Source organism: Branchiostoma lanceolatum, chromosome 1 (genome assembly GCF_035083965.1).
Source record: "Branchiostoma lanceolatum isolate klBraLanc5 chromosome 1, klBraLanc5.hap2, whole genome shotgun sequence".
Taxonomy (NCBI): Eukaryota; Metazoa; Chordata; class Leptocardii; order Amphioxiformes; family Branchiostomatidae; genus Branchiostoma; species Branchiostoma lanceolatum.
In genome coordinates this window covers 30273629-30293753 of record NC_089722.1, presented here as the reverse complement: position 1 = coordinate 30293753, position 20125 = coordinate 30273629, and the positions used below count along the sequence as shown (strand labels likewise).

Below are 20125 nucleotides of genomic sequence, written 5' to 3'. Positions count from 1 at the left end.
AGACGTGGTCTCTTGGTGCTGTGTTACGCTTGGTTCATACGAGGCTGATGTCTCTCTAGGTGTTTAACTCTTGGTGGCTTGTGCTTGCGAACTGCTGGAGGTGTTTCTAGGAGAGCACATCGAGTCTGTGCGTGCTCTCGATGTACCGGGAGAGAGCTAAGTACATCTGCTTGTTGATTGTCTCGGAAAGGTCTTCTCTCATCCCAGCTAGAGTGACGATGTCCGTGTCTCTGCTTCCCTCTGCAATGTTGTATGTCTCGTATAAGCTCTCAGCTTCTAGCAGCATGTGTTGTCTTTCCTTTTCGTACCGAGGGCAGTGGTACAGGTAGTGTCTGGTGGTCTCCAGAGCACCGCAGTTTGGGCAGTTTGGTGAGACCTCTGGGTCCTTCCAGTTTTGGTAGGCGTTGAGTCTGGTGTGGCCGCTCACTAGCTGATTGATGTTTACTTGTGTGTTTCTTCTTCCATGTGTTCTGCCTTTCTTTTTCATGTTAGTGGCGATTTTCTGCATGTGTTCACTTCTCATGTTCAGCTTCATCCTTCTGTTCCATCTCTCATGTGCTTGTGCTTCAATGTGCTTCATGGCTTGATGTTTCGTCCAAGATGTGTATTGGATGTTTGTAGCTTCGTCTGCTGCCAGTTTGGCTTCCTTGTCTGCAATCTCGTTTCCAGGGATCCCCATGTGTCCCGGGCACCAGGTGATCTGTATGGTGAGACCTTGCAGTTTGAGTGCCCGTAGTTTGTTGCGGATGGTGTGCACCAGGCTGTTGTAGGCGTCTACTAGCTGTACTCCCACGCTCGTACCCAGCGCCGCGAAGAAGCCATAGGTTTAGATCGTGGGCTCAACCAATACACAAAATAAAACTATATGGAATCCACGGCTGTCATTTTGTTTTGTTTTGTGTTTGTCTCAATTACCTTAGCAAATCGTAAGTTGTGTGACTCTTGTGTGCGTCTCTATACAACGTGTGACTGTACACTAGTTAGCTAGTATTTTCTACAGTTACCGAGGCGAAAACAAGACGAAAGTTTACTATTTCGGGGGTAAAATGTTGCCACAATGGTGATACGTTATATCAAAGGGAACTTTAAAATGTACCTAATTTGGTGGCGCTGCGAGGGTGTTAGATTACCCTTCTAGATTGCCGAGAGGGGAGTTATGTCACGGAAGGGAGTTTGCTACGGTAGCGAGTTTGGCCTTCTCCCACATACATTCACGTCCCCAGGATACTACCGTCCTCCCAGCATGCTTCGCGCACCAAAAATACGCTCTCTGTCCCAGGGCTGTCTTTGCGAACAAACCGCTATAGTAGCCCTCATGCGGCCAAAAAGTGAATTGCATAAAAGACTCGCACTCGCATATTCAGTGGAACAAGTCAATTTATTACGACGCTGTGAAGGAGCGTGCTGTACTCCTAAGACACTATCTATTGCAGCCTTGCAATCGCAGAGTATGAGGACCTTTAAGTTAGTGGTAGTGGATTGTCTTCTGCTGATGGTGTCGATGGCAAGGTGAAGTCCTTCAAGTTCTCCTTCATAGTTGTTAGACTTGGCTGCTACAGGTTTGCGTACTGCGAAAGGTTCAGTGACCCCCCATCTTTCATAGATGACTGCAGCGCACCCAGTGGGCCCTGGGTTTCCTAGCGCTGAGCCATCTGTGAAAATGACGGTTGTTGGTTCCTTGCTGTTTGAGATGTGTTGTAGAGTGTCCAGGATATCTTCACGTGCCTTGTCTTTTCCCTCTGTGGTGTTGGTCGTTGCTGCGAAAGTTCCAGTTATACTGCCCATGGTGAAAGGGGGGAGTCTGGCGTCGAAGTATGGTTCTTTGTCTACGGTGGTTTCATCCATCTCTCCCTTTAGCTCGTTGAGTCTTGTCTGGAGTAGGTGGAGCGGGGATCCTGTCTGGGTTGTTGTTTTTTGAGATTTCATGTGAGATATGGTGTCGTAGATGGGGTTTCCTGTGTGTTTTGAGGTCATTCTTAGGTACGCCTGGGCTTGTCTGCAACTGAGGTGGATGTCGATCGGTGGGATTCCTGCCAGTGTTTCCAGAGCTTCAGTGCTTGTTCTCTCGAGGCACCCGGTTGCTGCTATCAGTGCTTGTCTTTGTATGGGCGAGTAGGCTTTCTCCAGTTTGTCTTTGGCGGTGATTGTGCATTCCGAAGCATAGTCTAGGATGGGCCTGACTAGTGTTGTGTAAAGCAGGATGTGGGCTTGTTGGTTAGGATTCTTCTTTGCTTGTGTGACTTTGCTTACGGCTTTCAGGGCCTTGAATGCTTTTGTCCTCGTTGTTGTGATGTGATTGCTGAAGGTGAGCTGTTGGTCCAGGGTTACTCCTACCAGCTTGAAGTCATCAACCAGTTGTATGTTCTTGCTGTCAACTTTCAAGTCCTCAGTATGAGTCTTGTCTGCATGTGGAGGGGGGAAGATCATGGCTTTGGTTTTGCTTGGCTCAACCTTCATGTTCCATTGTGGGCACCAGTTTAGCATCACTTTGGAGATCCCTTCTTCTACACATTTCTTCACGGCTTGGACATCTTCTCCGGTCTTCCAGGCTGCTGCGTCGTCTGCGTACTGGAAGTTGTCAAGGTTGACGTCAGAGTATGCATCGGCAACATTTAAAACAACAACCCAAGAACTATTAATCAATATAACTAGTTTAGGATTTCCACTGCCTCATCAACCTACTCTCAGCAGTTTGCCATACATTTCCGAACAAAGTTCGACTATCTTGTTCAACTTTCACAATAAAGCTCTGCTAATCTGATGTTAATTAGTTACTTGAACGATCTGTTATGTTGTGGATAATAAAAGAGAATCGCCCGATGAGGGACTTGAACCCGCGACCCTCAGATAGCTTCACACAGGAGTGTAACGCTTAAAAGTCTGATGCTCTACCGACTGAGCTAACCGGGCACTCGTATTTCAGAAGCTACAAGACAAGACTTATCTTGTCCTAATTCACATAAAATTTCCTGAAATTCCAACTCTAACTCGGACTGAAAAAAAATGATGGCAGCGTTATATATCAGTTGGATAACGTCAGTAATAACATAACAGATACGATTCAACGGTTGAAAAGTCGTTTATTTCTGTCCGCCATGAAACAGAAGGATAAAGTTGTCTAACCGGTTATATACTTAATCTCCAAGCAGATGTGTGTGTGTGTCCGGCTTGATTAATAGTGGAGTTACATGCGTCTCTCTAGATTTAGCGGTTCACCTTTCCTGTGTTAAAGTAGCCACACGTGTGACAAAATAGACAGGGAGAATAATGGAACGCTTAAAAGACGCACCAAACCCTACAAAGCGCCACAAGTAGGCTTGCAAAATATACCGAGCCGCACATCTACTTGGAAGTTTCTTTCCCCGTACATGAAGGACATCTACCGATATATATTAAAACTGCAAGTCTACTTTCTTACTTCCGGGTTCAATCTGGCGGCCGGAAAACACTCCAGTGCAAACTTTGACCCCCAGATTCATGCACTAGTCTCGTGATCTAATGACAACTTCTGCTTGTAGGGGTGTAGTAGGTGTTACCAGGTTTCCCAGATTTAGAAGTAGACTTTTAGAGTGTCATGACAAGGCTTCACTGCTGGATAACGTTACATTGTTATGATGGGAGCACAGCTTCTGAACACAACTTTGCGACAGACACTAGCCGGCGTGGCAGCTCTGATTCCAACAACAGAACCGACAGGCGACGTTGAGGTAAGCAACAGGAAGTTTTCTGACAATCTATGATCCGTTTTACATATAATGTTAGGGTTCTAAAAGACAAAAGAAAGATCCCCGGTTATTGACTTCTATGATGCTGGTTTAGTACTAACGTTATATATAGTAAACCCAAACTTTGTTGTGGTTGACAGTAAATATCTTCATGCCAATAATAAATTTGTAAACAGTGTACATTTCTCATTTTCACTGAACCTGAAACACAGAACTTCCTGTCAGTATTTATGCCACCAAACTGTCAGTCCCTGTAGTCCTTACCCAAACTTACAGGACAAATTGTGGACTATTGGTACATTGTCCAGATCACTGTGTAGCTTGGCAAAGGCAACACAATTAAACCCCGGACCTTTGAACTAGCAGACAAAGATGTTTGGAAAACAAGTCATCAGTCTTGACAGCCGGGAAGCAGGAGACTGTAAATGTTAAATTTTTGCAGTGGTTTAATGGTCACATAACTTTTTTGCGTCAAGCTCTTCAGTCCTGACACTGCCAACTTAAACTACCGCGAAAATGCTTATTCTGTCTTCGGCCTGCTTACTCCCTAAAATGTTTCAAACGCAAACACTCCATTTCCTCCCTACCTTGAAATCTATTGAACCGACAGTCAGGTGACATTATGTCAACTGTTTGCTGTGATCAAAGTAGCAACATTTGTGAGATGTTTTGCTTACTCAACAAGACAAGGAACAACGTCCAGATTAATTTTGGACTAAATAGAGCACTTTGGAAGGTCAGTTTATTGATTGAAAAGATTTTATCATGCTCTGATTTATTTGGTTGTGAAGCTATTTATTTATAGCAAAGCTTTGGAGATGGGACGGTAATTAGAAAAATTGTGCAGCAGATTTCTTCTTTTTGATGTTCTCAAACTCAATACCTAGTTTTTGTCAAATGAATTATAACCAAAGACAATGAGAACAACATATTAATCAATCACATTTATAGCATATGAAAAAAAACATGGATATTCCTATGGAAGCAAACTAAATATATTTTAATTTCAACAGGCACTAACATCCCCAAAGTATTTCTCTAGTTCTGTAAAAGTTAAAACCATGATTGGTTCATTGTTATCCACATATAAATCTCATAATTTCTAGTGCACTGGAATGAAAAACATAAATATATAAACTATTGTCGCAGTTTTGCTGACCATTCATGTGAAATTTGACTGTTCCTACATAAAGCTGCAGCTGACATATTGTTTTTTCCTCCTGATAGTGCCGTGACTACCACAAGCTAAACTCCAGTCTTCAGTGTGAGTTCATCAGGAACACGTCGGACTGTGGAATAGATGAAGGGTTCATTAACTACCTACACTTCCCCTACTGCTCCCTGCCTAACCTGGTGCCACTGGCTCTCGTTATACTGGTGAGGTTCACATTGATTGATGTTTGGGTTGGGATATTGGAGTTTTCTTTTTTCGCAACCAGTAAATCCTCACCGGCTGACGTTTCGGTGTCAGTCAGACACCTTTTTCAGAGCATCTGGCTGGAGTTAGTTCTCGCCGCTATATGTAGCCGATGAAGGTGGCGCTTTTGCGGCGAGAACACAATCCCAAACGTGGCTAAGCTTGTATTCCCCCTCGTCCCGGTTCATCACTGGTGTTGACTTTCTTATCTAAACAAAACGTCAGCAGGTGAGAATTTACTGGTTGTGAAAAAAGAAAACTCCAATATCCATGTCATTAACCAACCTGATGAAATTAGTCTCTGATGTTTGGGTTGTCGTCGGTTTAGGATGATTGGCAAATGATTGGCACTTGTCAGAAGGCCTCCTCGATGCTACTACAATGTACTAGTAAGCTCCGGGTCTTCATGAGCGTGTGTCCGCATTTTTCAGTAGTACTCAGCCATCGCATATGATGTTTGATAATCCTAATCTTTGATATACGATAACCAATGATAATTGGTCTTAATCATTTTATTCTTCTGACTAAAATACACCTCTTATATATAATCGTTACACACTGTTTTGTTTAATGAAAGGTTGTAAGTTAATGGTTTTGAAAGTTTATGAAGCTTCTGCCATGCCTCAGTTTACATACACTTTGACTGACTACTCTGTTGCACTTTATGAATATTGCTTGTTTATGAAAACCTGACTTCTGTTTCTCTTTACTTCTGCATTTACAGTTCCTGTGGCTACTGGTACTGTTTGTGCTACTGGGTGTGACAGCGGATGACTAGTGAGTTCCACTTTCATTTATAGATAACAATACTTCTTCCTGTTATTTACGTTTATATAAGGAACATAGTAATGCATCAAATATGTATTTCAATTCAATGACTTTCTCCTCTTTTCTCACAGTTTTTGCCCAGCCCTGAAGGTGATCTCCGACACTCTGAAACTGAGCCAGAACATCGCTATATCCTCTACATGTGTAAACTTTCATGAATCATAGATGCAGACAGTAGATGAATTATAGCGGTTATAATGACAGTCTGTTTGTATGTCCCTGTAGCTCAACTGATACATGTAGCAGCCTCACAGTTGAGCTCATGGCTCCAATCAGTTGGTTACTGGGAGACCCTGGTTCAATCCTGGGTCAGAACATCTTGGTTCAAGGGCTGCACCAATCTTTTGGAAGGGAAAAAAATGGGCATCCCATGTTCTAGGAGGTGCCTCAAGTTAAAAGAGCACCCAAAAAGACAAAATATTGCTTTCTTCTCACTGTAATGGGTAATAGAATTTATGTCATGTACCATTTTTTTACAAAATCGTCCTTTTAATTGTGAATGTTAAATGTTATATAGTGTTGGAAGCTCAGTTTGTTCAGAAATGGAGAGAGAACCTTAACTCCTTCTCAAGGTGTAACTTTTCTTGCCTTTGGAAATGGAGCTCCCGACATCTTCAGCGCAGTTGCCGCCATCACTAACTCTAAGGGCGGGGATGCTGGGCTCGCCATCGGAGCCTTATTTGGTAAGTATCATTTGGAACAGACTAAAGCTTGAAACTAGACCAGGTATTCACTGGTGATATGGCCCTATGCTGCAGTTGTTCATCTTGATGTCTTGTTGTGTCTATATCCTCATAGTTTCTATGTCAACTACACTACAATGTTGCTTTCTGCTTCAGGTCAATATGATAAGTTATCAATGCTGTTTTCATTTCATTTGATAGTAACAGTACAGTAGGAAAATGGGAATTACACATATTTGGCAACACCAAATTCTGTTTCCTAGTTGTTTGTAGTCAAATTGTAATTGTGTGTCTATAGGAAAGAAGTAAGTTATCTTTTTTTCTGCCTAGTCGTTGGTAACACAAATGTACATGTGTCTCTTTTGGCGATGCCTCAGACTGAGGTGAAACCAATAGGTTATCTTATCAGTCCAATGACAACTCTCTATATATTTGTACATGTCTTTGGTTATTTTATCCCATAGGTGCTGGTGTGTTTGTGACCACAGTCGTCGTTGGGGCAGTTGGAATCTTGACACCGTTTGAGATGATGCAGCGCCCGTTCCTGCGGGATGTCGTGTTCTACATAGCAGCAGCGTTCTGGACGTGGTGCGTCCTGTGGTTCAAGAATATCAGTTTACCTCAGGCCATAGGTAGGTTTCATTCACACAGTCATGCAGTCATTTGTTGACAATGTAGAGTACCTTTAGCCCTTTACAGCACGTCGGCAGAACGCAATGCATATATGGTAATTAGCCTGCTATTTAAACCTATCATAACTGTTCTCTTTGGTCAACGTTGCATCGGTGTAACAGCCGTTGCATAAGATATCTCTTTATATGAGCCTATATACGAGATTTTTACCTTAAATACACGACCGCGACCTTAAAAACTTACGTTTTGCCAATGTGCTGCCCTTTACTGACAAGAATATTCACTTCTTTACTTGTAGCCTGAAAGGTCTGTTAGCATGATTTTTAGTTAACTTCAACTGTCACTGTTCACTATGCAAGTTGAACCATGTTTTTTCCTTTGATAAATTTAGTTTCCGTAGCTTCATGTCCCATTGTATTATACTTTTCAACAAATTTGTAATTGAACTGATATATTTTTGTAAATCATTTGTCTTGCATTTGATGTTTATGTTATTCTTCTGATGGTTCAAATCCTTTGGATTTGTAGTTAGCATGATGTATCATTTTGTTTTGTTTATGTTTTTGCAGGTTTCATTGGTCTGTATGTTGTGTATGTGTTCGTTGTCCTAGTTGGCCGACAAATAAGGCAATCACGACTCAAGGCGTCTCAGAGCCAATCAAGAATTCCAACAGATTTTAGCAACAACTACAAGTAGGTATTCATGCAAAGAAAGCTGAATTGTTCATTTCTTTCTTTTTAAAGTTAAAATTCCAAAATTAAAGTCTTATAACGCCTCATTCAGGATTTACAAAAAGGAATTATTAGGACACAAGTTGTGATGTCTCCTGTCTCTTTTCAATTTACTTTTATTTTGTTGTAAACTTTGTCACGTTTGTCAGCAATTAGCACGATAGTTATCAGTCATTTCTTTTTGTAATTTGTTACAATTTGAGTACATTTATCCCATTGCTGATGACTTGATCTGGGTTTTTTTGCTTTCTTTGTCATTCTTATCTCTTATATTTTCCTTCAGTATAAACGGGACATCGGCAGATCCAGATGAGGAGTATCTGTCCTTCAGACAACCTTCAGGAAAACATGTCAACCCTAGAAGGGCGGTCAAAGGTACAGCTTGCCAAATGGAACTCATGACATTTTATCGAATATGTATTTAATCACAGAAATTTATTTTGTTGAACTTAAGTACATAATCTAGTACCTAATATGAGCTTGATGAATTAAAAATTCTTCAGATATCTTGTCTTCATTCTGTATCTGTATCTGTATAGCCAGTAAAACCGCCCTTAACTTGAGTTATTGTTGTGATTTTGTACTGCCCTTTTTGATGTTTATATTTTCCTTTCTCATAATGAATTTGCCAATGATTGTCACAATGATTACTTGTCAAATGATATGCATTGCTGAATTAATCACTGATTTAATCGATCACAATGAATTGTTTATTGCCAGATGATTCAAAAATACCAGTAATTACTGATGATAACAATGGCAGCATCCAATCACAGACTTTCAGAGCTGGTATTATTGAAGGTGAGTCGTAACAAGTACATTTGTATTTTCATTGGACGTGCTATGATGACTTTCAAGGAGGCAATTTTTAAGAACTACACATTTAGATACATGCATGGGGGATTCAAAAAGTGAATGCAAGCGGTTTTAGAACATCTTTTTCATCTTTTTCATCACATAAGTTGAAATTTGGCACAAAGGCAAAGGCAAAGGTATATATCTTCTTGAGACTGAAATGTCTCTATTTGTTATTCAGAGTTTTATGAGTGATGGGGTTGATTTACGTACATGTAACCTCCTTTAACATTAATCCGCCACTTTGAAAAACAGTGGATTTGAGAGATCTCTAGTGCAGCACCCCCAGGTATATTATGCACAGTTAAGATATACACTGTTGGTTGGAGATATGTTTGGACGTATCTTTTTCAGGATGGTGGAATTATGTACATTGCTGGAATTACGTTAATAGTAGATGTTACATATCTTCTTAAAATTGAAATATCTCTATTCATTGTTCAGATTTTTATGAGCGATTGAGTTGATTTGACTACATGTCCATGTAAAGTTCCAACATATTTGAGAGGAATGATCACCGAGTGTTAATTTTGGTGTTTTGTGGCTATCCTAGGAACTCTACAGGTGACAGAAGGGGTGACAGTTGGCCCACTGCTGGGGGCACAGGCTGGAGTCAACCCCGCCCTACAGGCTCAGACTAGTGTGGACCTCAGCAGGAGCTCCTTCAGTAACTCAGGTGGGCATTTTATACTGCTTAGGGGAGAGGATAGCCTATTACACACAATCTCTTCCTGTTGGGGGCCGATTGGTCCGCCTCCACAATCAGTGGTAGAATTGCACCCCGACCAATCGAATCACGTGAATCGCATTGAAACTCGTATTCGTATCAGCCATTTCCAGACAAATCGCTTTCTAACTTGCGTAAACGACTACATCTGACCAAACAAACTCGCCAGTGAGATGGTGGAGAGTGTCAGCTTTCCAAATAAGATGTTTTCAGATTGACAATTTTGGCACTTTGGAAGTGATTGAAAGTGACCGCGATTTAACGTCTAGATTCTACTACTTTTCTGTAAATGTTAAATCGCGGTCACTTTCAATCACTTCCAAAGTGCCAAAATTGTCAATCTGAAAACATCTTTGGAAAGCTGACACCCTCCACCATCTCACTGGCGAGTTTGTTTGGTGAGATGTAGTTGTTAACGCAAGTCAGAAAGCGATTGGTTGGGAAATGGCTGATACGAATCTGAGTTTCAATGCGATTCATCTGATTCGATTGGTCGGGGTGAATTGGTAGAAGCTTGATTTACCTTGGCACCCCGACCAATCAAACGCATTAAAACTCAAATTCAAATCAGCCATTTCCCGAGAAATCGCTTTCTAAGTTGCGTTAACGACTAAATCTGACAAAACAAACTCGCCAGTGAGATGGTGGAAGGTGTTAGCTTCCAAAAGATGTTTTCAGATTGACAATTTTGGCACTGTGGAAGTGATTGAATCCGTCCGCGACTTAAGGTTTAGAGAAAAGTAGTAGAAACTATTTTTTTCTAAACGTTAAATCGCGGGCGTATTTGGAAAGGGATAGAAAGGGATTTGTCGGGAAATGGCTGATTCGAATCTGAGTTTCAATGCGTTTGATTGGTCTGGGTGCTTGGGGAGATAATATAATATGACTAGGACTAGGACTGATGCAGCCTTTCCACCAGAGTGACCACTGAGTGACCAAAAATTTCACTCAACAAATTTCATAGATGATGAAAATTTGTTTAATGTTTTGTGGATTTTGTTGTCTTTGAAATCATACTTTTACATCTTGTATCATATTCAACTTAATCAATAATCAAAATCCAATTTTGGTCGCTAAGCAGTTGCCGTCTAGGGCTGTAAAACATGTACATGTTTCTTAGTAGTTGATTGCATGAATTCAGTAAGATTCGTATGTATTCCATAAATCTCCTGTAAAATCTGTATGAATACTTAAGCATCTCTGATAAATAGGATGAAAGGCCTTCAATCTTTTGAGTTAACAAACATCTGGTTTGTTAGGAGAAAGAATGCCTCTGCTGGGCAGCATCAGAGAGGAGGATGCTGGGTGTTGTACTCCGTTAGCATTTCGGACGGAACTGTGGGAGGGGCTGAACCCCATTGACACTGCAGGGTGGAGCAGCAAGGGCGCGTTCGGCAAGGGTTACGAAGTCTTCAAGGTCAGTGTTACAAATGTAAATCTCAATAAGACTGTCACTTGTAGGTATGCTGTGTTGTTGTTTTAGGTGAAAATTCTTTTACGTCAGTGTCTGATTTTCCATAAGCGTGCCACTTGTAGATAATACATGTATGTGTGTTGTGTATGTAGTTCTTTTTTGTCACATCTTTACAAACTTTAGGTCAGGGTTTGATCTCAATAAGAGTGCTACTTTTAGATGTGATTTGTAGTTATTCTACATCACTTTTCCTCCTGTCAATGTGTTATGGTCAGTCCTTCCAATACAATGGACTGTTGCTAGTTGCTGTTTTGCAGATTGATTATAAGGCCTTTTGTTTTGATTGAACCTTCAATGACCATGGAAAGGTTCAAGGCACCATAAACCTTAATAGTTAAAAGAGGTGTAGTTTTGTAGCATTTAGTGCACTATGCCACAATTCTTCAGATGAGTATATGTGTCATTAAGAAATGAGTGTAGCACACTGGATGCCAACTATGCTGTAGAGTAGGATATTGAGTGTAAAGTTTGTTATTTTGTGTTTGACCCCAGGCCCCCATTCAGCTGGTCCTGAACCTGACAGTGTCTATTGTGGATTTTGAAGAGGATAAACACAACTGGAACCGCCCTCTCAACTGTCTTCACTGTATCACTGGACCCCTCTTTGTGGTGTTTGCCATCAATAGTGAGTAAGAGTTATCCCAGTTTTTGCAATTTATCTCTTTGTTTGTATGTTTGTTTATAGACAGAGTCATTAAAAATGAATATGCTCTAATTTTGCTGACTACTGTAAATTTTAAAACTTTTGCGGTGGTTTTGTTTTATCGGTTTTCATGGTGACCTCTCTACCTCAACTTCATGACACCGCAAATATTTGTTTCCATTGCATTGCTACCAGACTGCAGAATTGTTCCTTTTCTCGAGTTCTCTCTTACCATGAAATAAAACCACAGCAAAAGTAAAAGAATTCACAGTAATGTGATTAATTCTGAACTAAACATGAACTTGGTGATCCTTTTCTAAACCAGACCGCTGCATGATCTGTTTAACCTTGCTACACGACCCTAGCAAATCTTTTTTCTTATGATCCACAGATGGCTTTGACAAGATAGGAGGTATGGTGCCAGTGTGGGCAGTTGTAGCGGTGTGCGGACTGCTGCTAGCTATCGTCGTCTTCTGCACCTCCAATGATGAAACTTACCCCATCTACCACTGGGTAAGGACAAAAGGTTTTGATGAGTGTGGTGTGCCTGTCCTTGGTACTGAAAATCACACCACTGAGGCTGGTGCCCCATCCTTGTTGCTAAATAGCACACCACTAAGGCCGGTGCCCCTGAATGACACACCACTCAGGCTGGTGTCCCTGTCCTTGGTGCTGAATAACACACCACTAAGGCCGGTGTCCCTGTCCCTGGTGCTGAATAACACACCACTAAGACTGGTGCCCCTTTCTTGGTGCTGAATAATGCACCACTAACTTGTTGATGTCCCTGTCCTTTAATAACACACCACTGACTAAGGCCCTGTCCCTGGTGCTGAATAACATACCATTGAGGTCCCTTGGTACTGCACAGCACACCACTAAGATTGCTGTCCCTGTTCTTGGTGCTGAAGAACACATCACCTGGTGTCCCTGTTCCCGAATAACACACATTACAAAGGCCTTTGCCCCTGTCTTTGGTTCTCAACAACACACTGCTTAGGCGGTTGCCCCTGTCCTTGGTACTGAATAACACACCACTAAGGCTGGTGTCCCTGTCCTTGAATAACACACCACCAAGGTATTTGCCCCTGTCCTTGGTGCTTAACATCACACTACTAAGTTTGGTGCCCCTGTCCCTGGTGCTGAACAACACATCACCTGGAGCCCCTGTCCTCAAATAAAACACTACATAAGACACCACTAAGGCTGGTACCCCTGTCCTTGGTACTGGATAGCACACCACTAAGATTGCTGTCCCTGTCCTTGGTGCTGAACAACACATCACTAAGGATGATGCCCTTGTCCCTGGTGCTGAATAACACACACCCCTAAGGCTGGTGACCCTTGGCTCTGAAAAATACGCCACTAAGGCTGTTGTCCCTGTCCTTGGTGCTGAATAACACACAACTAAGGCTGGTGTCCGCGTCCTCAGATCAACATTGTTTTAAAAGGTTTTCTATACTTGCGTTATTCATCTGACTTTAGTCTCTACTGTCTGTAAATAGGAAGTGGAGAAAACCTGTTTGACAGATATCTAAAAAAAGTTTGTCAAAAGTTTATGAAACATTTGAATTGTTTCTCAGATGTTGTTTCCTTCTTTCCAGGCTTTTGGCTACCTGGCTTTTGTTGTGTCCGTGGTCTGGATCTACGCCACAGCTAACGAGATCGTGAACCTGCTGCAGGTGTTCGGTCTCGTCTTCAACATCAGTGATGCCATCCTGGGTCTGACCCTGCTTGCCTGGGGGAACAGCATTGGAGGTAGGTTGGCCTGTATGATTGTTTGTAGGTTCGCTCAGACCCTTGTAGTTCCTAGTCGCACATAGGACAGCAAGTTTCCTCGCTGCTTCAGTAGCAGGGTATATTTTTACAGGGAGAGGTCGGTAGCCCTTCTCCTTGAATGTGCTTGATGCACCTCCACGAACATGGCACCCCCATTTTACGTCCCTTCGAAAGACGGGTGCAGCCCCAGGACTGGGCCAGTAAGCAACTATTTGGAGCCATGAGCTTAACTGTGAAGTTGCTACCAGTTGAGCTGTAGGGACATCCCTTACCTGTGTGATAGTCACAGTAAATGTAGCTCTATGTTCAGCTTTACCTTCTGATTCCCTACATGTTAAAGTTAGTCTCAAGGACATAACCTCGGTGCTGCAGTCACACTGACTCTGCAGCTGTGATATGGGCACAATGATAAAGCCAGTGGCTGCATGCATCAACAACCCCATCAACATTTTCAAACGGACATTGACGTTCATGAAGAGTTTCCTTTAGTTGGCAAATCATTGGACAACAAAGTACACAATCAGAGAGTTACTACAGATGCATTCATCAGAAATCAACTCCAGTCATGAACTGTGATGAGGGGTATATAAACTTGGTCAAGTTTAGGACTGAATTCCTCACACTACAGCAGTGACACCTAGATGCAGTGTAAACAAAAACCAGAGGAAGGTGACAGATGGTCACCAAAATGTCGGCTAGGTATTATAACTCTCTGGTTGTTTACAAATAACTTATCCGGACATGAACGTTTCCAGACTTGGTAGCAGACACTGCCATGGCCAGGCAGGGATTCCCGAGGATGGGTGTGTCAGCCTGCTTCGGGGGACCACTCTTCAGTATCCTTTTCAAAACTTACAATTATAGGTTATGGTACATATTTGTTGATATTCTTTATTCCTCTTGTATAACTGCTCCCCCAGGGCACATTGAAAAGCACCTTTTTAAGCAATATGTTTTCCCTTGGTGAAATAGTAGTAGATGAACAAACAAACAAACTTGGCAAATTATGTATTGCAGTTATCCATTGACAATCAAATGGAAATATATGATGACCTTTATTGTACATTTCTGCCTTAACTGGCTAAGTATGGGTAAGTATTTTTACTTACACAAATACAGCGGTGCAGATTCAAATGTAGTTACATTGTATAAGATGTAATGTTAACTATAACAAGCAGTGCCTCAACCCTCCAAAGCAGGGTATGTTGTAGTCCTCAACCCCTAACAGACATGCTGATGGGTATAGGCATCTCCTGCACAATAGCTACCATCAAGAATGGAGGGAACTTCCCGGTAAGTCTACATCTGCTGTACAGACTTTTATGTCATGCCTGGGCCTGATACGGGTGTTCCGGACCGTGTGATAACTATCTGTTTCACATGAGGTTCTAGAGTTGCATCACACAGGCTTCCATAGAATATTTAGAATGCATTTCGAGCGCGCCGGTTGCCCCCGTCGAAAATTCGAATACCGGATTGAGAGGTTGGAATCAATTTTGTTACAGTTTTTTGTTCGAGGACACAAAACTCCCTCAACTTCTGGTGCATTCTGTATTGAAAGATGTGTTTTCTCGGGTGGGTATGACATAACACGTTGTATTCCGCATCACCCTCAGTCCCAGCCCTCCCGCGGGTTGGATCTCACTCCGGCCTACAGCTGTCGAGCAATCATACCTGTGGTCGGGCTGGTACCTCGGGTGATACGGAATACCCCGTGTTGTATTCTATATGCACAGACTTCAAGTTGTTTCTCTGAAGAACGTGTCGTCTTTTTGTAGATATTCTAATTTTATATTCTAATTCTGTAGCCCAGTTCTGATGGTCAGTACTAACTATGGCCCAAAACCAATTCAATGGGAAAGGGCATAGAAGTAATCTTTCGCTGAAAAACCTGCCATTAAGGCTGTTGCCCCTGTCCTTGGTACTGATTAACACACCACTAAGGCTGGTGCCCCTGTCCTTGGTACTGATTAACACACCACTAAGGCTGGTGCCCCTGTCCTTGGTACTGATTAACACACCACTAAGGCTGGTGCCCCTGTCCTTGGTACAGAATAACACACCACTAATGCCGTTTCCCCTGTCCTTGGTACTGAATAACACACTATTTAGGCTGGTGCCCCTGTCCTTGGTGCTGATAAACACACCACTAAGGCTGGTGTCCCTGTCCCTGGTGCTGAATAACACTCTACTAAGGCTGGTGTTTCTGTCCTTGGTACTGATTAACACACCACTAAGGCTGGTGCCCCTGTCCTTGGTACTGATTAACACACCACTAAGGCTGGTGCCCCTGTCCTTGGTACTGATTAACACACCACTAAGGCTGGTGCCCCTGTCATTGGTACTGATTAACACACCACTAAGGCTGGTGATCCTGTCCTTGGTACAGAATAACACACCACTAAGGCCGTTTCCCCCGTCCTTTGTACTGAATAACACACTATTTAGGCTGGTGCCCCTGTCCTTGGTGCTGATTAACACACCACTAAGGCTGGTGTCCCTGTCCCTGGTGCTGAATAACACTCTACTAAGGCTGGTGTCTCTGTCCTTGGTACTGATTAACACACCACTAAGGCTGGTGCCCCTTTCCTTGGCACTGATTAACACACCACTAAGACTGGTGCCCCTGTCCTTGGTACTGAATAACACACCACTAAGGCCGCTTCCCCCGTCCTTGGTACTGAATAACACTATTTAGGCTGGTGCCCCTGTCCTTGGTGCTGATTAACACACCACTAAGGCTGGTGTCCCTGTCCCTGGTGCTGAATAACACTCTACTAAGGCTGGTGCCCCTGTCCTTGGTACTGAATAACACACCACTAAGGCCGCTTCCCCCGTCCTTGGTACTGAATAACACTATTTAGGCTGGTGCCCCTGTCCTTGGTACTGATTAACACACCACTAAGGATGGTGTCCCTGTCCTTGGTACTGATTAACACACCACTAAGGCTGGTGCCCCTTTCCTTGGTACTGATTAACACACCACTAAGGCTGGTGCCCCTGTCCTTGGTACTGATTAACACACCACTTAGGCTGGTGCCCCTGTCCCTGGTGCTGATTAACACACCACTAAGGCTGGTGTCCCTGTCCCTGGTGCTGATTAACACACCACTAAGGCTGGTGCCCCTGTCCTTGGTACTGATTAACACACCACTAAGGCTGGTGCCCCTTTCCTTGGTGCTGATTAACACACCACTAAGACTGGTGCCCCTGTCCTTGGTACTGAATAACACACCACTAAGGCTGGTGTCCTTGTCCTTGGTGCTGAATGACTTCCCTTTAAGGCCGGTGTCCCTGAAAATTATGATTAGGCTGGTGTCTCTATCCCTGATACTGAATACATTATGTTTCCTATTGAATCAAGCATTAACAATCCTGTCTATAGTGATCACTTGTCTAGTAGTCTGTGGCCATTTTCTTAAAGTCCCTTGAGTGGTCACTATATTCAGGTTTTACTGTATTGTGTTATTGTTGTTTTCTGAAGCTAATACAGTTTGATTTGACTCATTTTTCTTTCAGCTGAAGCGAACAATGCTCCAGTCCGTCTTGGCGGGGTCACTAGGGTTCAGCCTCCTCTCCTCACTCATCCTCATCCCAGCGTTCAAGTTCAAGGTGGGGAGATGGTACGGCATCTACCTGATCGTCGTGTACATCGCATTCCTGGGGCTGGCTATTGCAACAGAGTTTGGGGCCTTTGGAGAGATGTGATTATGGCGTAGATAGAGGCAGGTTTGTAGGAGTCACACAAGCATAAATATGGAGGAAAAAGGATAAGGAGGACGTAAATAGGGAGCAAAAATTAGAAGTAGTTGCAAAAGAATTGCAAAAAAGTTGATAATTATGAAGAAAGAGGTGAAATCACATTTATCGGCAAAACTCTTTTTTTTTAAAGACACCCAGACCATTTTATGAGGCTTGAAAACTGGAAATATTCTAGTTGCTGTAATCTTTATGAAATTGAGATTTAATGCCGCTGTTAACCACATTTGAGTGCGGATTTCTTATCAATAGTGCTAAAAAAACCGCCCAAAAGTAAGCTATATGGTGATCTTTTAGTTTCACGCGCCTAGTGTAAATAGACCAACCATAGCCCCGCCCAACTCCGTCAATACGTAGAAATGCAAAATTAAAACCTGAAAATGCAAATATTTGACGAACATGCAGTCACACTCTCATTGGTCAAACCGCTAATTGTAATGGACACTCAGGATCAGTCTATCAGGGCTTGGATTTTCTATCAGTTCTCACCACACAACGACATCGTATCTTTGCTCCTGTCGATATGTAATGTTATAGTGTTATTGAAACTTACTACGCGTAGGAATGACTAGAAATTGGAGTTCTTTTATTCAAGTTTCAAGCCTCATAAAATGCTCTGGATGCCTTTAAAGAAATTGTCACAGAAGCTTCCCCTACTTCCATCTTACTAGTAGGCTGTCCCTAAGTACTTAAGTCTGCAATAACTTTTGTATGCATAGCAATGTGTATTAATGTTATACATTCAGAATTCAGGACAACAGGTTATTGTATATTTCAATGGAGTCTATTGAATGAAATCTATTTTCTACATTGAGATTAACTAACAATGATTACTGAAGAGCTTTTTGAGGGCAACAAAATAGATGGGGCCAAAAAGTTTCATGTTGATTTCACAAACAATATTATCTTACGTGTAGAGTAAGTGAAGGTTTTGTACAATCAGGTTTTGAGATTTGTTGAAAGAAAGTTTGTATATTTTGAGATTATAGCAAATGGGTGAGAGGTGACTTATATGAATGTTCAACATGTCTGGTGTTGATATGTTGGAGTACATTCCTTAAGAACATTTGATGTGGAAATTATAGATTAAATGTTTACAGCAGGGTAAATGCAATTTCCATAGCCATGTATTTATATCCATACTTCTTTGTAAAGATTCCTATCTTTAAGAACTTATTCTGACCACTTGTAATTCTTTAAATGGAATTATCACGTAAAGTTTAACATGAGTGCTGCTAGCACTCTTTGATTTTTTTATACGTGTATTAAGTAAAAGCAAAATCTGTATATTTTGAGAATTGCAATAATAAAAGCAATGTGCAGTGCACACTTTCTTGCCATGTAAAACTGTTAAGCTTCAAAGCATTCCAAGTAACTTGTTTCTGAGCAAGAATGGAAAGTTATCGCAATGCATAATGTAAACGCACAATCAATATATTCATCACACATGTATGATGTAATATGCTGGGCATTTTATAGACATCATTCTGATGTTCTTATTTGCCCATAGTAATGTTAGCTATGATCAAATAATTCATTAATGGTGAGCTATCAACTACTTGGAACGAGTAATAAAAGTTAGCTGATTAACACTGGTCCCTTGAGTCTTCTTTGGCAGTTTTGACTGCTTACAACAACAAAAAAGCAATGAATTATTAACCTTAATACATTGATGAAGGTTAGACATTTAGGTAATAAGATCACTGACGAAAAGCAGTGGATGCTACTTCAAACGTCTGACCGTTTCCAAAATCATGTCCAGTTGCTTGAAAAACTGCTATTTGGTTGGTTACGTTCCCAGCGGTTGGTTACGTTGCACTTGGGGTTAGCCACAGCATTTTCTCTTGTACAGACACAATATCACCAGGGTGTAATAATAAGTCAATCGTCCCTGCGATGGCGCCGAGTAGAATGTTGTTTGGAGTGAGTCCTTTTGCCGTTGTAAAGTTCCCACTTGATCCGTCAGTATTTCCAGGTGCTCAATGTGGGGATATTTGTTACCTGTATACTTGCTATGTTCAGTTGATTTGGGCTTAGTGTCATAACGGGAAGTTCAGTCCCAGGTGCTGTTTATTATGGTTTGGTACTGATCGACGGGCTATTTTGCTTTTATGATTCCATTTGAGGACATCACCTCCAATGTGTCCATCACTTCTGCTCAATGTCTACCTTTGATGTTTAGCCCGTCCATCGTTACCATGTAGACTCCAAGGTGCCTGACCCTATATATTTCTGAAATGATTCCTGTGGTGTTAAGGTCCCTAATGTTTCGTTCATCCATCGTTATAAGTTAACCCTAGACGTGCTTGTACCGCATTTCTGTAAGCATCTTATCAATCCTGATGTAGCCCTGTCCCAATGATGTCTAAGCCAACCGTCCACGTATATATCAGTGGGTGTGCCTGTCGGGGCTTGTCCCTAGGACTTTCTGTAAGAATTGTATGAGTCCTACAGTGGCTGTACTGATTGAGGCTCTGGTCTGTACGGCCTCTTCAGTAAGTAGGAGACTAGTCTGACACTAGTTTTACAGGCGAGATGTCCTAACTGCTGACTCAGAGGTTTACAGAGTTGTGTTCTGGTGTATACAGGCTGGATGATGTAGCATTTGTTTGCGAACGCCTGCCATATATGGTTTCATTGCAAAGGTCATCAGTACCCAGAGGGTGTCCATAATTCAAACCTTCCGCAGATGTGCTAAAGTTTGCTGAGTTGACGTTAGCTGACGTGTACAAATGGGCCGATGCGATTGGTGCTTGGGGATGATTGTACACATCATTACATTCTGCGCAGTTCTCATTGTGCGGAATGGCTGAGTGTTCTCCAGAGGTGTTGGCATCCGACGACGCATACAAGCGGGACGGCACAGTTGT

The 20125-nt window shown here is 42.2% G+C and overlaps 2 protein-coding genes and 1 non-coding gene across 4 annotated transcripts; 1 reads left to right on the top strand and 2 right to left on the bottom strand.

Annotated features, from left to right (window-relative positions):
• Positions 1-106: 106 nt before the first annotated feature.
• On the bottom strand, positions 107-2703 carry LOC136421309 (uncharacterized). Its single transcript, XM_066408559.1, has 3 exons — positions 2683-2703; positions 1411-2568; positions 107-700 (listed from the first exon to the last, which is right to left on the bottom strand). Exons 1-3 carry the CDS (start codon positions 2701-2703, stop codon positions 107-109), a joined length of 1773 nt encoding a protein of 590 aa, XP_066264656.1.
• A 110-nt stretch (positions 2704-2813) lies between these two features.
• Trnak-uuu (transfer RNA lysine (anticodon UUU)) lies at positions 2814-2910 on the bottom strand. The gene is made up of 2 exons: positions 2874-2910; positions 2814-2849 (listed from the first exon to the last, which is right to left on the bottom strand). It is a non-coding gene; the product is annotated as a tRNA-Lys (tRNA).
• A 527-nt stretch (positions 2911-3437) lies between these two features.
• Positions 3438-18845, top strand: LOC136448127 (mitochondrial sodium/calcium exchanger protein-like). Of its 2 annotated transcripts, XM_066447282.1 has the most exons (17): positions 3438-3707; positions 4953-5102; positions 5867-5919; positions 6042-6099; positions 6542-6653; positions 7118-7285; positions 7856-7979; positions 8302-8393; positions 8739-8819; positions 9427-9549; positions 10860-11017; positions 11567-11699; positions 12109-12230; positions 13322-13475; positions 14252-14332; positions 14725-14789; positions 17016-18845. In XM_066447282.1, exons 1-17 carry the CDS (start codon positions 3612-3614, stop codon positions 17202-17204), a joined length of 1959 nt encoding a protein of 652 aa, XP_066303379.1. In that variant the 5' UTR covers positions 3438-3611; the 3' UTR covers positions 17205-18845. The 2 variants fall into 2 exon arrangements, with proteins under 2 accessions (XP_066303379.1, XP_066303388.1); XM_066447291.1 differs by lacking the exon at positions 8739-8819 and having other exon boundaries at positions 3439-3707.
• The last annotated feature ends 1280 nt before the right edge of the window (positions 18846-20125 follow it).

What these genes read in the sequence shown, in the direction of transcription:
- LOC136421309 (XM_066408559.1), bottom strand. Translation starts at nt 2,703, where the DNA reads ATGTATGGCAAACTGCTGAGA. An exon ending in TGTATGGCAAACTGCTGAGA is followed by an intron (nt 2,569 to 2,682) that starts GTAGGTTGATGA and finishes GACAACTTCCAG; the next exon opens with TACGCAGACGACGCAGCAGC. An exon ending in CAATAGATAGTGTCTTAGGA is followed by an intron (nt 701 to 1,410) that starts GTACAGCACGCT and finishes CTCACCATACAG; the next exon opens with ATCACCTGGTGCCCGGGACA.
- LOC136448127 (XM_066447282.1), top strand. Translation starts at nt 3,612, where the DNA reads ATGATGGGAGCACAGCTTCTGAACACAACTTTGCGACAGACACTAGCC. An exon ending in CAGTTTACCTCAGGCCATAG is followed by an intron (nt 7,286 to 7,855) that starts GTAGGTTTCATT and finishes ATGTTTTTGCAG; the next exon opens with GTTTCATTGGTCTGTATGTT. An exon ending in GAGCTCCTTCAGTAACTCAG is followed by an intron (nt 9,550 to 10,859) that starts GTGGGCATTTTA and finishes CTGGTTTGTTAG; the next exon opens with GAGAAAGAATGCCTCTGCTG.